The 15,502-nt window shown below is 47.8% G+C and overlaps 2 protein-coding genes across 3 annotated transcripts in view; both read left to right on the top strand.

Annotated features, from left to right (window-relative positions):
- The window catches only part of FBXO42 (F-box protein 42), a 100,719-nt gene extending 91,267 nt beyond the window's left edge, over window positions 1-9,452 (top strand). The window contains exons 6-10 of one of the 2 annotated variants that reach the window (XM_021715675.1): window positions 281-391; window positions 2,357-2,453; window positions 2,935-2,991; window positions 3,671-3,787; window positions 4,574-9,452. In XM_021715675.1, the coding sequence (XP_021571350.1) occupies window positions 281-391; window positions 2,357-2,453; window positions 2,935-2,991; window positions 3,671-3,787; window positions 4,574-5,686 (1,495 nt within the window). In that variant the 3' untranslated portion in view covers window positions 5,687-9,452. The remainder of the gene's footprint in view (window positions 1-280; window positions 392-2,356; window positions 2,454-2,934; window positions 2,992-3,670; window positions 3,788-4,573) is intronic. The other variant, XM_008064303.2, reaches the window with a different exon arrangement.
- A 2,652-nt stretch (window positions 9,453-12,104) lies between these two features.
- RSG1 (REM2 and RAB like small GTPase 1) overlaps window positions 12,105-15,502 on the top strand; it is a 9,772-nt gene continuing 6,374 nt past the window's right edge. The window contains exon 1 of the mRNA XM_008064304.1: window positions 12,105-12,174. Within this exon, the coding sequence (XP_008062495.1) occupies window positions 12,105-12,174 (70 nt within the window). The remainder of the gene's footprint in view (window positions 12,175-15,502) is intronic.

The raw sequence follows: 15,502 nt of genomic DNA, 5'->3' as shown, positions 1-15,502 counted from the left end.
AGTAGCTGGAACTACAGGCGCGCACTACCACGCCCAGCTCATTTTGATTTATTGTAGAGAGGAGGTCTCACCAAGTTGCCTAGGCGGGTCTCAAACCCGCGAGCTCAGGCAATCCACTCACCTCAGCCTCCCAAAGACGCGGGATTCCAGGCTGAGCCACCGAGCCCGGCTAGGATTGTTATTTTAAATGGATGCCTACTTACCGTTTTTCACCATAAACACATAAGATCAGAAGCAGATGGTGCTGATTTCTAGGATTCCTTCTGTCTTTTTGCATTAGGTGGAATTGCATTGTGACAACCCATGGGCCCCCTCCCATGGCTGGCCATTCCTCCTGTGTGATTGATGATAAGATGATTGTCTTTGGTGGCTCTTTAGGATCCCGGCAAATGTAAGTATATTTGGTTTGCTCCACATTAACCTGAAGGAAAACATTCCTAGGAATGACAGGTCAGAACAGTGAATTAGTCAGTCATTATTCCTGACCGTAGTTCTGGTGAATCCAAGTAGTTATCTCACCCTCACATTCTGTTCTTCAATCCCCTAGTCACAGACCAGTAAGTCGAGAAATTTGTTCTGTAAAATCAAGGTTATGTGGAATCTCTTTGTTTGGCACACAGTCTGCTCAGTAGGATCCAGTTCTCACGGACCCTCTACCTTGTCTGCTGTGCATGCCCACGAACGCCAGCTTCCAAGAAGCAGAGAACTTTTCCTTGCTCTGCTGTGTTACCCAGTTCTTGCCTTAGAGACGGAGAAAGGGCGATTGACAGGACAAGTGGAAATCATGGGCTCCAAATGGAATGGTTTGATTGAGCCACGTGTAAAGAGCATGAAAGGAGGGAAAAGACAAAGGGATGGGTTGAGGATTGGATGGAAGCAAGAAAGCTGTGTCAGGTGTCTTCTGTAAGGTTGTTTTTCCTGTGTCCTCTCTGCCTCTGGCCAAAACTGGCCAGCTCAGGCCAGAGTCACGCGCCAGAGCATCCATCTGTATCACTATTTATCTGATTCAGCAGTAACAGCAATTGTATTCATTCCTCCTGTGCTCTGAAACGCAAGTTGATGAACTGTCAGCAATAAGACCATTCCAGTCTGAGCACTGTCCTCTCTTAGGGTGCCCTCCGTCATCATATTTTATTTTATTATTTATTTATTTATTTATTTTTGAGTTGGAGTCTCGCTCCATCGCCCAGGCTGGAGTGCAGTGGCACACTCACAGCCACCACAGCCTTGACCTTCTTGGGCTCCAGTGATCCTTCCACCTCAGCCTTCCAAGTAGCCGGAACTACAGGCGCATGCTACCATGCCTGGCTAATTTTTGATTTGTTGTAGAGACAAGGTCTCACCAAGTTGCCCAGGCTGGTCTTGAACTGGTCTTGAACCCACAGGCCCAGGCAATCTACTCACTTGGCCTCCCAAAGTGCAGGGATTACAGGGTGAGCCACCTAGCCCAGCCTCCATCATTATATTTTAAAACAGTTGTGGAGAGAGATTATAGGAGCTGCCTTCCAGGTGAGATGGTTTAGGATTTCAGTTAATAGAGCTTATTATTCCTGTATTCTTATATGTAAATAAATGACTTTAGAGAGGTGGTCATAAAAGAAAGACTGTATCCAAGAGTCTGTCATTGTCATGCTTGTCCCTGGAGAGTTGGGGATGCCAGTTTGTCCTTGATAAAACTGCAACTTTCATAAGCTATTGTGAAATTACATTTTGTAGCCAGAATCGATAAAGCTTTTAAATCCTGGATAATGATAAAGCTGCCTTTTGAATAATTTTTCCTCTTCCTGTGGTTTTTACTTTTGAAAGACTATAGTTTGACCAGGAACTATTTTCTGCTGTCACTAAGTTACCTTTTACTTCAAGTATGTGGCTACAGACATGACTCAGGTGAGGCCTTATGGGTCAGTTTTGGAAAGAGAAGTTTGACGATCTCAAAGTAACTGCTAGGGAAAGTAAAGGAAGAAAAATACAGTGTAAGTGCTGATGAGGAGCATGGTGCTTTGCTGGGCATTTTTTATAAAGGTCCCTTCGTTTATATCAGCTCTTCAGAGTAGTAGCCATATATTTACTTTTATAGATAAGGAAACCAGAGTTAGAAAATTAAGTGACTGGTTCAGGCTGCAGAGCTGGTGTTCAATAACGTGTTCTTTCTGGTTCTGAAATAGGACAGGTTGGGGATTGGATGGGAGCAAACTCTGAGTAGGCCGTCTCTGAAACCTCCTCCAGCCCAGGCAGCCCATGAAAGTGAAAATAGTGCAAGTTTACAAGCTGGGCACAGGCATGTGGAACTCACTGACCAATATTTTGGTCCCTGGGAGCTCCCAACTCCCTTCATCCTTCTGTCCTTCTCTCACAGGAGCAATGATGTCTGGGTCCTTGACCTCGAGCAGTGGGCGTGGTCCAAGCCGAACATCTCCGGCCCCAGTCCTCATCCTCGAGGTGGCCAATCTCAGGTGCTCAGGAATTAAAATAACCATTCAGCAAACACTATAGCATCTTTCAGTTAGGATGGGAGAGGGAGGAGGGCGTCAGGTAAGATGCCAATGCACTAAACCAAAGAAAATGTATTATTATTTTTTTTTGCTAGTGTTTATTTTTCAGCTTCTAATGGGTTCTGTTATTTATAGTGGCTTTATATTCTCCTTCCCAAAGCATTTATTTTGCTGTTTCTTTTGTCAAGAGAGCCCTGCATTTTATGTGTTTGACACTCATGTTAATAATATTTGAACAACAAAGAATGTGTCCTTTTAGGTGAATTGCCAGTAATTTGTTCATAGGGATCAGAATTGACATGCTTTTGGGAGAATGGAAAGCTTATGATAACTAGAACACTCATTTGGGAGCTAGGTAGTCTGTTTTCATGTACCATTGAAGCATAGGAAGTCAGATACCTGTGTCATTGTAGGTTTATTTTAAATTTCTTCCCCTCTCCAGATTGTCATAGATGATGTAACTATCTTAATCCTCGGAGGGTGTGGCGGTCCCAATGCTGTGAGTATTGCTTGTGTGGCATCCCTGTATGCATTGCTGCTAAGTATTCAAAACTTGCTTCCTGTCTTATTGTGTAGACGTATACAAGACTATTTTCATGGCATTTTAATTTAGGTAATGCCTTTTCCACCTTGGGTGTATAGCTTTCATATCTTCTGACTTTTTTCCTGCTCTTTTTTAGAGCTGTGTGATGCTTTTATTCAGAGACATTTATCTCTTTAATATTCATAGCTGTATTCTTCCTCTTCCAATTTCCTCTTTAGGCTATAAGGTTTGCTGCTATTATTTTTTTTAAGGGGAAAGGGCACAAAAGCAGATTAATAATTGCCAGAGTTCACATGGAACTTATTTAAGAATGCAGATTCACAAAGTTATGGATATTTGTTTGTTACCCTCTCTCTCAACCCCTAGTACACACACAAACACACACACACACATACACACACAAGTCAAAACCACTTACAGTTGACTCATGGGTCACAAGAGCAATTTTGTGTGCCAGACCACTGTTACTATATAGATGAAAGCATAAATGCATGCATAACTAAGTAATTACCTGAGGATTTTAAGGTATTCTTTCTGAAGAGCTCACACACTTTTGAGACCAGACACTACAGCTTTTTGTGTGTGTGCATGTTGGAACATGTCCTGAGTTCTGTTGTTGGTTCTTCTCTTCCAGCTGTTCAAGGATGCTTGGTTGTTGCATATGCATTCTGGTCCCTGGGCCTGGCAGCCACTCAAGGTGGAACATGAAGAGCATGGGGCCCCAGAACTGTGGTGTCACCCAGCCTGCCGGGTAAGAAGGGATTAGACACAGGCCAGCAGGAGGAGAGGGCCTAACTGGAAAACCACACTAATTTGTCAGATTTCATTTATTTATTTATTTTTTTGAGTTGGAGTCTCACTCTGTTGCCCAGACTGGAGTGCAGTGGCCGCTCCCGGCCACCGCAGTCTCAACCTGCTGGGCTCTGGCCATCCTTCCGCCTCAGCCTTCCAAGTAGCTGGAATTACAGGCACACACTACCACACCCGGCTGATTTTTGATTTATTGTAGAGATGAGGTCTCGCCAAGTTACCCAGGCGGGTCCTGAACCCGCAGGCTCAGGCAATCCACTCACCTTGGCCTCCCAAAGTGCGGGATTACAGGCTGAGCCAGATTTCAAAGGAAATTTGTGTAAAAATAGAACACACCTTGATGTCACAACAGAGGCAGACATTAACCATAGCTTCTTTGGTATATCTCACTAGGTGGGAAAACTTATGTGGGCAAGCCCCAAGTTTAAGCATCTCTGTTATGAAACTTGTCCCACAGTCCCTCAAACAAAAAGTGATTCTTCTCTTCACTGCTATTCTGTAGAGATAACTTTAATGATTGTACATCGTTAAACACTAAAGCAACAATTGTTCCCATGTCTGTCTCCCCTTCTGTCCTAAAGAGCAGACTACATCATTTTGATTTCCATATCTCAGGCACCTACAAAATGCTTGGCACATTCCAGATGCTTGTGATAAGATGTTTGACAGTTGAATTAACGATCAGAATTGTAGAAGAGTCTGTGAGCACAGATCCTTTGTCTTCTAGGTGGGACAGTGTGTGGTGGTCTTCAGTCAGGCTCCTAGTGGGAGAGCACCACTCAGCCCCAGCCTGAACTCTCGCCCGTCACCTATCAGTGCCACTCCTCCAGCTCTGGTTCCCGAAACCCGAGAGTACCGCTCTCAGTCTCCAGTAAGAAGTATGGATGAAGCTCCGTGTGTTAACGGCCGCTGGGGAACACTGAGGCCCAGGGCTCAAAGGCAGACTCCCTCAGGTTCCCGGGAAGGGAGCCTTTCCCCAGCCAGAGGAGATGGTTCTCCTATCCTCAATGGTGGGAGTTTATCTCCAGGAACAGCAGTTGTTGGTGGCTCTTCCTTGGACAGCCCTGTACAGGCCATATCTCCAAGCACTCCATCTGCTGCTGAAGGGTATGACCTCAAAATGGGACTTTCTTTGGCCCCCCGGCGAGGGTCACTGCCAGATCAGAAAGATTTGAGATTGGGATCTATAGATCTGAATTGGGATCTAAAACCTCCTTCCAGCAATCATATGGACGGCATGGACAACAGGACAGTCGGAGGAAGTATGAGGCACCCCCCTGAACAGACGAATGGTGTGCATACCCCGCCGCATGTAGCCAGTGCCCTTGCAGGGGCCGTCTCCCCAGGTGCCCTACGTCGGAGTCTGGAAGCCATCAAGGCGATGTCATCCAAAGTCCCCTCAGCCTCTGCAGCACTAAGTCCTCCTCTTGGGTCTTCTCCAGGCTCCCCTGGGAGCCAGAGCCTGAGCAGTGCAGAAACAGTGCCCATCCCCCGCCCAGGGCCTGCCCAAGGAGATGGACACTCCTTACCTCCCATTGCCCGCCGCCTGGGCCACCACCCTCCACAGTCCCTAAATGTTGGCAAACCTCTGTACCAGAGTATGAACTGCAAGCCCATGCAGATGTATGTGCTGGACATTAAAGACACCAAGGAAAAGGGGCGGGTCAAGTGGAAAGTATTTAATAGCAGTTCTGTGGTGGGACCTCCTGAAACCAGCCTGCATACAGTGGTACAAGGCAGGGGTGAACTCATCATATTCGGAGGACTCATGGACAAGAAACAGAATGTGAAGTACTATCCAAAAACAAACGCCTTGTACTTTGTGCGAGCAAAGAGATAGTGTGTTCTAAACCCCTTTCCCTTTCTGTGGCTTTTAATTTGAAATTTTCCAGTGTGCAAGCATTTGGACTGAGAATTGAGTAAACAGCAAAATAACTCCCATAAACCAAAACTCTAATTCCCAACCTAACTCACTGCAGGCTGGGACCAAATCTCCATTAAGAAAAATAATTATATATAAATATATATATATATATTATATAGCCAACTCTGTTTACAAAAAGGGAGAGATCTCCGTCCTGGCTCAGATAAAGTTGTTGCTGTGTTTTAGCAGAGGCTGTGCTGCCTTTTTCTACTTTGCTGGTAACTAGACCAAGAAGTTAGAGAACAGACTGATTAATAATCAGTCATTTTCCAAAAGAAACTGAAGAGCCCCCTGTAAATCTTTGTGTGGCCTTCTCGGAGTTGGAAAATGAAGGGCATATGTAAGATACAAAGGAGGAGGTTTGTAGACTTGTGCTTCAGGTGTTGGCAGGGTAAAAGAGACTTATAGGAAACCGTTCTTCCCCTTCTCTTAAAACCACAGAGGACCCGTGACAGCTCTTCAGAGATACCCTGTGCCTGGCTCCCTTCTGCCCTTTATGGCTGAGGAAAGTTATCCAGAAAGGAATTTTGTTCCATGTTTGTATGCCAGGTCACCGTGAGATAATATTTATGCAGCGGACATTGACATTTGTCCACCTAGTGTCCATTGGTCTTTTGAGTGCTCCCTTCATGTCTCAAAAAATATTTTGGTGTCTGATTGTGGAATTTTCTGACAATCAATTGTATTTGGTTACAAGTTGCCAAAAACCATGTTTGTTCTCCTTTTCCCTTAGAACATGATCCTCAGAAGTTGCCTTTTCCATTTATAGGCTGCTTTTTTCTTTTCTTTCTTTTTTTTTTTTGCATCTGTGAATTTTTTTAAGCACTAAAACCCTTCTCATTTTTTGTTTCTTTTACAAAGTTCAGATGCCTAGAGAGATCAGATGCTTCTTAGAAATACTGCTCGAACTCTCCCTGGTATCACTAGGGGGCCGTATCACTAGGGGGAATTCTAAGATGCCAGTATTGTCAGAAATGCTTGAAGCATCAAAAGATACTGTTCTTTCCCCCATGGGCTTCTTTTATTTCCAAAGCACATTGGGCACACCCATTCTGTGTTTGTAGAATGCTGAAATTGATCCTGGAAGGGAATCCTGGTAATAGTTCTTTTTAGAAATGGTTTTTTTCCTTGTCGTAACATGTATTCCTCTTCCTGGCTATTGACAGATGATGGCCTTGAGTATCATGTACTTAACCTTCATGATGCATGACTGACCTCAGGAACAGCTCCATCCTTTGTGCTTGTCTTGCTAATGTGTCACCCCAGCTTCTACTTACTTGTACTTCATTTCTGAGACTAAGGTGCAACCAAGTAGAGCACTTCTCTGGTTGATACAGAAAGCTACAAGTTACTAGTTTTAGAACCGTGGTCTGGATAGACATAGAAGATGGCAAAATAAGCTTAATTCAAATGGCACCACTTAAATATGGATTTCTGGTGATTTTCTCATCAGTGGAAAGAGGATTTTTTGTTTTGCCATGGGATTTAAATTTCAGAACACCATATTTCCCGCCCTGCACCCTGTTTTTCTTGTTAGTGCTTCCCAAGTACAAGCCTGCTGCAGCTGGCCCTGGGTCTGGCTTTCAGCCAGCGCTCAGCAGCCCGGTCTTAGGTGTGTTTTCTCCCGCTACATCATGCTGAATCCTCCCCCTAACCATTAGCTTTTACAATGGGATGTTGGTAGGAAAAGCCCCTGGTGCCCAGCCCAGGGAAGGGCCAACTCATAAGGAAGGGTATGTGTTCCAGAAACTGCTGTCCATGCTCCCTTAGGTGAGGAAATGACCATGTGCCTGATCACTGTGGTGTCCAACTCGACTGTCGAAGCTCGACACTTTACTTTCCTGACTCTGAGGCTCTGGGGCTGTTGCCAGTCCTTGCTTGGCAAAGACTCTTCAATCATGAGGGCTACTTATTTACAAGGGAAAACTAGCTCAGAAAGTTAATCAATGTAGGCATTGTTGCTATTGCTGAACCTTGTTTATGACATTGCACGTGTGCATGGACAGTGCCTCCAAACTCAGTTCCTATCTAAATATGAAGTATTTGGACGCCTGGAAGTTCAGAATCTCCACTTTGTAGTCTTTCTCTTTGTCCTGTGGCCTTCCTAAGCCAGCTGTTAACCTGACTCTCCACTTCCCCCAAGTAGGCAGGCAACAGAGAAAGTAATCTGGTTCCTCTGAACTCCATTTTATTCCAGTATGACCCACATTGCTTGGAACTCTGCTTGCAGCTCTTTCAGAAGAATCTGCCTGGCCTTGGTGGCTGCTGGGCACTGTGGGCATGTATGTTGGGAAAGTGACTCCACACAGTCGAGGTGATTGTCTCTTCAGGCCCCCTGAAGCCACGTGTGCAGTGGAACCTCACGTGTCTCACTGAGGAGCACATTTCCACAGCACCATGGATGCTTCCGTCAGATCAGATTTAACCACAACTCCATTTTGACATGATACCAGTTTTGTCTTAAAATTCACTGAGAAAAATAAGACAAATATTTTTTTTAAACCCTCAGGAGCAAATATTTATCAGTATTTAAGTATTTGACATACATTTTGTTTCTACTTGAAGCTTTAACCCCTTCCATTCCTGCAAGTGTGCCTTTGAGATCTCCCATGTCCTAGTGACTTCACCGGCCACCTTGTTGACCTCATGTAAGAATTTGAGTCTCTTCCTACCCTCTTGGACAGAGCTTCCTGCTCTCTCATTTTACAGATTATGCAGCAGAGAGGGTTCTGTGTTTTCATTCATACTTCCACCCTTCTACACTTTGGTGGTGGACTCACTACCCCACCCCTGCATTTTGGGAGTACAACTTGGGTGTTGAAACAACCTTGAATTTCACTTTAAGGCAATACTGGGCTTACTCTCCTCCCAGCCCTCTGTGGATTGATTTGATTTTGACGTTTGACTATTAAAGCAAGAGCCGAAACCATGAACTATTCTAGAAACTGTGTTGGAGCTCTTTAAAGGAAAGAGGAGGAGGAAGAAAGAAAACTAAGTTAAGAAGTTTTGACTTTGGAGGACAGAAAGCCACCAGCCCATGGAGAACAAAGGGATGTTTCCCTTTCCTTTCACCTTGTCGCTCTGGGTTTCCTTCTGCTTTGCTTGTTTCCTTCCCTTAAAAGTGATATTCCTGGTTGGTCTGTCTGTCTGTCCTTGTCCTGTGGTGATCCTGGCATGGTGATATGCTCTGCTTGCATTATCCGTGGTCTCTTACCAGCGCACAAATCAGTGGGGAGGATCTGAACACACCCAGGGGCAAGGAAGTTGAACTTCAAGGTCTGCGGCCCGTGCAGCCTCCCTGTGAACTGCAGAAGGCATGTTCTGCATGGTTACCAGTAAGTGGCTCCCTTTCACCAAGTTAATCGTCAGTGAGAGCACACCGTAGGCATTGGCTCTGATGTTCTCTCTACTCGCTCTGCTCCCCTCCCTCCAACCAGGGTTCATGTCAGTGCACACCCCTTGTGCCCTGGCAAAGCTGGTGCTGTGAGTGATGTTTTCCATACAACTCAGGGATGCCAGGTGGCTTGCCCTGAGATTGTTATTTTAGGCACATAACAGTGTAGGAATGAAAACAGATTTCATTGATATTCAAATCTCTGTCACAATTTCATTTTTTGTTAATGTTTTCCCCTGATGACTTTTTAGCAATTTAACAAATAAAATAAAATGGACAGTTGTCTTAGCTGTTTCATTAGTTTAAAAAAAAAGAAAAAAAAATTTGCCATGATGGGAAGCAGCTGAGGTTGGAGATTGACGACAGAAGCAAAGTAGTTGGAAAGCGACTTTGAGGGTTGTGTTTTCGGGGCAAGGTGGAGAGTTGCCCTTCCCTGGGGACGATGCTGTTTAATAATAAAGCGGCTCTCCATCATAGCTTGAAGGGCCTGGTGTCTTAGAGCCTCAGTGCCAAGCTGCGACGGAGACCCAAGGGAGCGATGAGCTTGGAGCAGGAGCCCAGGGCCAAGACAGCATCTGCATCATCACTGACCTCCTAAGCAAAGATGAGGACACAGGGCCTCCAGGTCGTGGTGCGGCATAGCACATGGTGGCTGAACTCAGGCCTGAATCCTGCCTTTCCTTGCTTACCACTTAAGCTTAGATACAGGGTTCCTCCTCTGTAAATCTAGTTGTTCCTGCCTTATAGGATGTGAGGATTACTTGAAGCTATGTGTGGAAAACACTAGCACAGTGCCTGGCATAGAAGTTGGCATCACTGCCTTCCAGTGGGGGATCCTAAAGGGCCAGGGACCTATACACATTACAGGACCTCACCAGGAAAGGGGAGGCCTGACCCGTGTCTCTACCCTGACAGAGCTCCTCAGCCTAAGGCTTTGCCCCACCTTGCCCTCTGTGGAACCCAAGAAAGGTTCCTGGAAGTGATGGGCTTTGAGAAACCTCAGGTTTAGGTGGGATGGGAGGCGTCACCAAAGTTTTGTCTGTCAGAATCCCATGGGCTGGCCTGTGCGTAGCACTGCCACACAGGACTGGGGCTCTCCAGGCTTCTCTGCCTTTTCGCCTCGCCCAGGTGAAGGAGAGCTTTCCAGCCCGGGTCTGCCTCCTGGTCTCAAATGCCGTGTGGTGATGATTTCACCATTGCTGAAAGTGTTCAGAAACTGATTCTTGCTTGGGAAGAGAGGACAGCTGATTTATGCATCAGACCAAGAATGGGACCAGATAGCCCCGTCATGCTTTTTAAGCTCATGAGACATGGAAGGAACTTGGAAGCAAGACATCAGGACAGAGATAGACCCACATTCAAACGCTGGTTCTGTCGCTTTGAACGGGGGCAAGTTATCCTGCCCCTTGGAGCCTCAGTTTTATCAGTAAAACGGGCAATGATGCCAGCCTCACAGCTTAGTAATTTAATGCATGTGATTCCTCAAAAGGCCACATGGAGGCACCCCTGTGAGAGGCTTCGCATCTGCCTGGGCTCTTGAGAAGGAGGCGGCTAGGCAGAAGGAGGAAAGTGCTCACCTCTCCCTCCCTCTGCCAGCAAAACTGGGTAGCACCTCTCCCTGCTCTGTCTTGCTTCTGAGCACCATCCCCAGCCTGGCCCACCTGCCTTCCCTGCCCAAGCCCCCAGCTGTGGGAAAGTCAGGGTCTTCCCATGGGGCTGGGCTCTGGGCCCAGACCCTGTCAGCGAGCACAAAGCCAGCTAATGTCTTAAGTAAATGCCTAAAGGTTGTAGCGGAATGTGTTATGCACCCACCAAAGAGCCTGCCTGCCCACCCACTGCAGGGAAGAGGAAGACTGTCCTAGCAGAAGCCTAGGAGGTGGTTGGAAACACCTACCAGTGGATGTGGGCCATGGCCCCTTGGCAAGACCACGAGAACCTGGAACTGACTTGGGGATGATTCATTCTTGGCAAGCATTCCCTGAGCATCCATGACCCCTGAGACACTGGGACATATGAGTGACACAAAAGAGGCCCACCCTGGGAGGAACTCGATCTAATAACAAACCAGGGAAGTGTCACGCTGGCTGAACAAAGATGAAACATCCTGAACTGCTGAGGTCAAAAGGCAATCCAGGGATCGCTGAAAAGGTGTGGAAGGAGATGGAGTTGGCAGGACAGCTGTTCAGGAAGCCAGAGCGCTAAGAAGGTAATCTTGCCTTGGTGTCTGGCTCATTTGTGCTGCTGCATACCACAGATATACCACGGACTGCATAGTTTATAAACAGCAGACATTTATTTCTTACCGTCTTGAAGGCTGGGAGTGCAAGATTAAGGTGCCAGAGGGCTGGTGTCCGGGAGGGCCCAGTCTCCGCTTCCCAGACGGCGCCCTGGAATGCTGTGACCTCATGGTGGAAAAGGGAACCTGCTCTCTCAAGCCTTTTTCTAAGAAAGTTTGTCTCATTCATGAGGGTTATGCCCTCAACTTAATCACCTCCTCAGAGCCCACCTCTAATACTGGCACGTTGGCGACTGAATTTCAACACATGAATTTGAGGGGACAAATTAAACCATAGCACTTGGCCTCACCTGCTAAACTGGCAGGGGTCAGATGAGGACAGAGCCTTTCTGGGACTTCCCAGATGGGTGGGGTCCACACCTTGCCTCCAGCGGTCAGTAATGCAGGATGTTGATAAGCCGGCAGGCCTCAGCAGCCCATGGTTGGGGCTGGGGACAATACAGAGTGACCTGTGGATTTGGTGACAAGAGGTCATCTCCTTAGATGAAGCAGGGAAAGAGGCTTCTGCCTAGATTCCACGGTGGAGGAGAGAACACTTTAGAGACCAACACAGATGGGCCCACAGCAGAGGAACAGAAGACAGTGCTCTCTGGAGCAGAAGTCCACAAGAGATGGCATCCAAGGAGTAGGGGCACTCCCCGGCCATGCTTCCCTCACACTTGGATGAGCCTCCTCCAGCACTGAGTGTGCACCCAGGGCTAGAGGAGGTTTCAGGTGCCTCTGCCTCTCCGTGCTGCCATCGCCTGGGTGGCATCTAAGGCCTCTGCTGTCTGTCCATGCCATTGCGTCAGGCTTGGTTTCTCTACCGCTGGTGACATCCGACTGCCAAGGCCCCTCTCCTACGTTTTACATCCCAACACTGGCTGTGAGCGTGTCCTCTCTGTGCAGCCCTCCACCAGCCCTCACTCCCCCCAGGGCTCCTCCTCTGACCCTCTGGCCTGCTCTTCCTCCTGTGCCTTCCCTCCTGGTTAGGGGCACCACCACCTCAGTCACCTGGGAGTCACCCAGTGTCAGATGATCTGAGGACTGAGAATTGGCCAGTGAGCGTAGCAGCAAGGTCATTGCCCTCCATCTGAGTTGGTTAATAGACTCTGGCTGCATGAGCTGGACAAAAGTGTGAGCCTGGCAGAAGGACCAGTGAGGAGGCAGAGCAGCCTCCCAGGCCTGAGCAGATGAGGGCGTGTATTTGGCAGCTATATGTGAGTGCTTTCTGGGCCAAAGCTTGACGAGGGAGGAGGTGGATGTTACTCTAGGTGCAAGGGAGGGGGAGAAGGGTGGTCTTAAGCCAGGTGTCCTATCCCCACCTCAGGATCCTCGGACAGGGCTTTGCATGCCTTATTCTCACCTGCCCTCACCCAGCTCAGGCTGTGTGTCTGCCCATGTGGGCCTCCCATCCCCTCCGTCACATTGGTGACTAAGACCCTGCCTTTAGGAATCCTCTCAAGACTTCTGGGGGCCTTGTCCAAGAAGTGTCAGTAAATATTTGTGGGGAGACCAAATCAAGAAGAAACGAGTGAATTAAGCAGAGGGCTCCACACTAGAAGGTCCCTTGGGGAAATGGTCTTCGTGTTTTCTGGAGGCCCTAAAAGGAGAAGCATCTTGCTTAGTGGGATACACAGTACAGTGGTCAGACAGGCCCAAGAAAGCAGGACTCACTCAACCACGATGGTCCACAAGCATCCTGAAACGCAGTCCTGACCGTGTCACTCCCAGGCCCCAGCAGTGGACTGGTTTCCTGTCCCCCGCAGCAGTATTTAAGAGAGGTATGTGGACCCTGTTATGGACTGAACTGTGCCCCCAAATCCATATGTTGAAGCCCTACCCCTCAATATGACTGTTTGGAGACAGACCTCCAGGAGGTCACGGAAGTTAAATGAGACCATAAGGATGAGGCCCTAATCCTATAGGACTGGTGTCCTTAGAGCAAGAGAAGAAACACCGGGAGTGTGCACGCGTAGAGAAGCCATCTGCAAGATGGAAGAGAGGCCTCAGCAGAAAACACCTCTGCTAGCACCATGATCTTGGACTCCAGCCTCTTGAACTGTGAGGAAATAAATGTCTGTTGTTTGGGGTACCAAGTCTGGCTGGATGTGAAGTCTGGAAGCCCAGAGATAATTCAGATCCAAGCCCTGCCACTGAGGCACTCTTGGCCAGAGGAGCGAGCTCTGCACAGCTGTAAATAACCCTGATGCTGGGCAGATGTGGCAAACACTGCCAGGAGGGGAGCCATGAGACCTGGGAACATGGGCGAGGGTTTGGAGTTGCAAAATCCTGCAGGAATGGTTCTTCATCTTGCATCCGTGCCTTGCTGCGGTGTAAGCAAATCAAAGGAAAGCACCCAGTCTTTTTTTTTTGAGTTGGAGTCTCACTCTGTCACCCAGACTGGAGTGCAGTGGCCGCTCCCGGCCACCGCAGCCTCAACCTGCTGGGCTCCAGCAATCCTTCCGCCTCAGCCTTCCAAGTAGCTGGAACTACAGGTGCGCGCTACCACGTCCGGCTAATTTTTGATGTATTGTAGAGATGAGGTCTCGCCAAGTTGCCCAGGCGGGTCTCGAACCTGTGGGCTCAGGCAATCCACTCACCTCAGCCTCCCAAAAGCACAGGATTACAGGCTGAGCCACCGAGGCCGGCTAGCACCCAGTCTTACATGTCCTCTTCCTCATCCCGACCCCACTCCCCTTGTACATAATAATAAAAAAATCTGTGGGGTTGTGGCCCTCTGGCTGCTTTCTACTTTACTAGGATCAGCCCTAGTGGCTGGGAGCAAAGTCTTGAAAACACAAAATGATCTGGCAGATCAGATAACTAAAAGTCAGGTAATCCTGAGCTCTGGGTCTAGTTTTCCCACTGACTGGGTATGTGGTGTGAGACAGGTCACGTCTCCCAGCATCTTCATCTGTCTAAGAAAAGAAGGATAATACTATTTACACAGGTTTCTTTGTAGAATTAAATAAGGTAACCTCTGTCAAGCCCCCACTGCCTGGCACTTAAATGACTTTTGATAAAGGTTATTTCAAGGGTTATTCCTTACAAGTGATTTGCCCTGCTTGAAGGCATTCCAAGAAGACAGTGGTAGAAATTAAATGTGATAGACAGCCTGTCAGTGATAACCCACCTGCACCCTGTCCAACTGATAGGCACTTACTGAGCACCCACTTTCTGAGTAGCCGTCCCAGTGCCCATTGTTGGGACGGTGGAGAGGAGTTCACAGTCTCAGAGCTGGAAAGTCAGCCCCAGGAGGGCAGGGGCTTCATGCTTGCCATTGTATTCCCAGCACCTATAGTGGACTGGGCACATAGTGGGTGCTCAGTATTTGTTGAATGGATAAATCAATAAATGAATAACTGCAAGCTACATTCCAGGGGGCCTCTGACTCATTTTTAAGAAGTTGAGCAAGTCCCTTGACCTCTCTGAGCTGCTGTGTCCCCATCTGTGAAGCCAGAGATGTTTAAATTATTTCAAGGTCCTACTGAGCAGAATTAATAGGGCAGTAGGGGGCCAGGCACAGTGGCTCACGCCTGTAATTCCAACACTTTGGGAGGCCATGTGGGAGAATAGCTTGAGTCCAGGAGTTCAAGACCAGCCTCGGCAACATAAGCGAGACCTTTTCTCTACAAAAAATAAATTAAAATTAAAATTAAAAAATTAGCCTAGGCCGGGCTTGGTGGCTCAGTTTGTAATCCCAGCACTCTGGGAGGCCAAGGTGAGTGGATTGTCTGAGCCCGCGGGTTTGAAACCCACCCTGGCAACTTGGTGAGACCTCATCTCTTCAATTAATTAAAAAAAAAAAAATGGCCGGACTCGGTGTCTCAGGCTGTAATCTAAACACTTTGGGAGGCCGAGGCGAGCGAATTGCCTGAGCCTGCGGGTTCGAGACCCACCCGGGCAACTTGGCAAGACCTCCTCTCTACAATAAATCAAAAAAATTAGCCGGCCGTGGTAGCACATGCCTGTAGTTCCAGCTCCTTGGAAGGCTGAGGCAGAAGGATCGCCTGAGCCCTGCAGGTCGAGGCTGCGGTGGCCGGGAGCGGCCACTGCACTC

The sequence above is a fragment of the Carlito syrichta genome, unplaced genomic scaffold, assembly GCF_000164805.1.
Source record: "Carlito syrichta isolate Samal-C Ts95f unplaced genomic scaffold, Tarsius_syrichta-2.0.1 Scaffold307274, whole genome shotgun sequence".
In the NCBI taxonomy this organism is placed as follows: Eukaryota; Metazoa; Chordata; class Mammalia; order Primates; family Tarsiidae; genus Carlito; species Carlito syrichta.
This window is presented reverse-complemented; position numbering and strand designations above follow the sequence as displayed.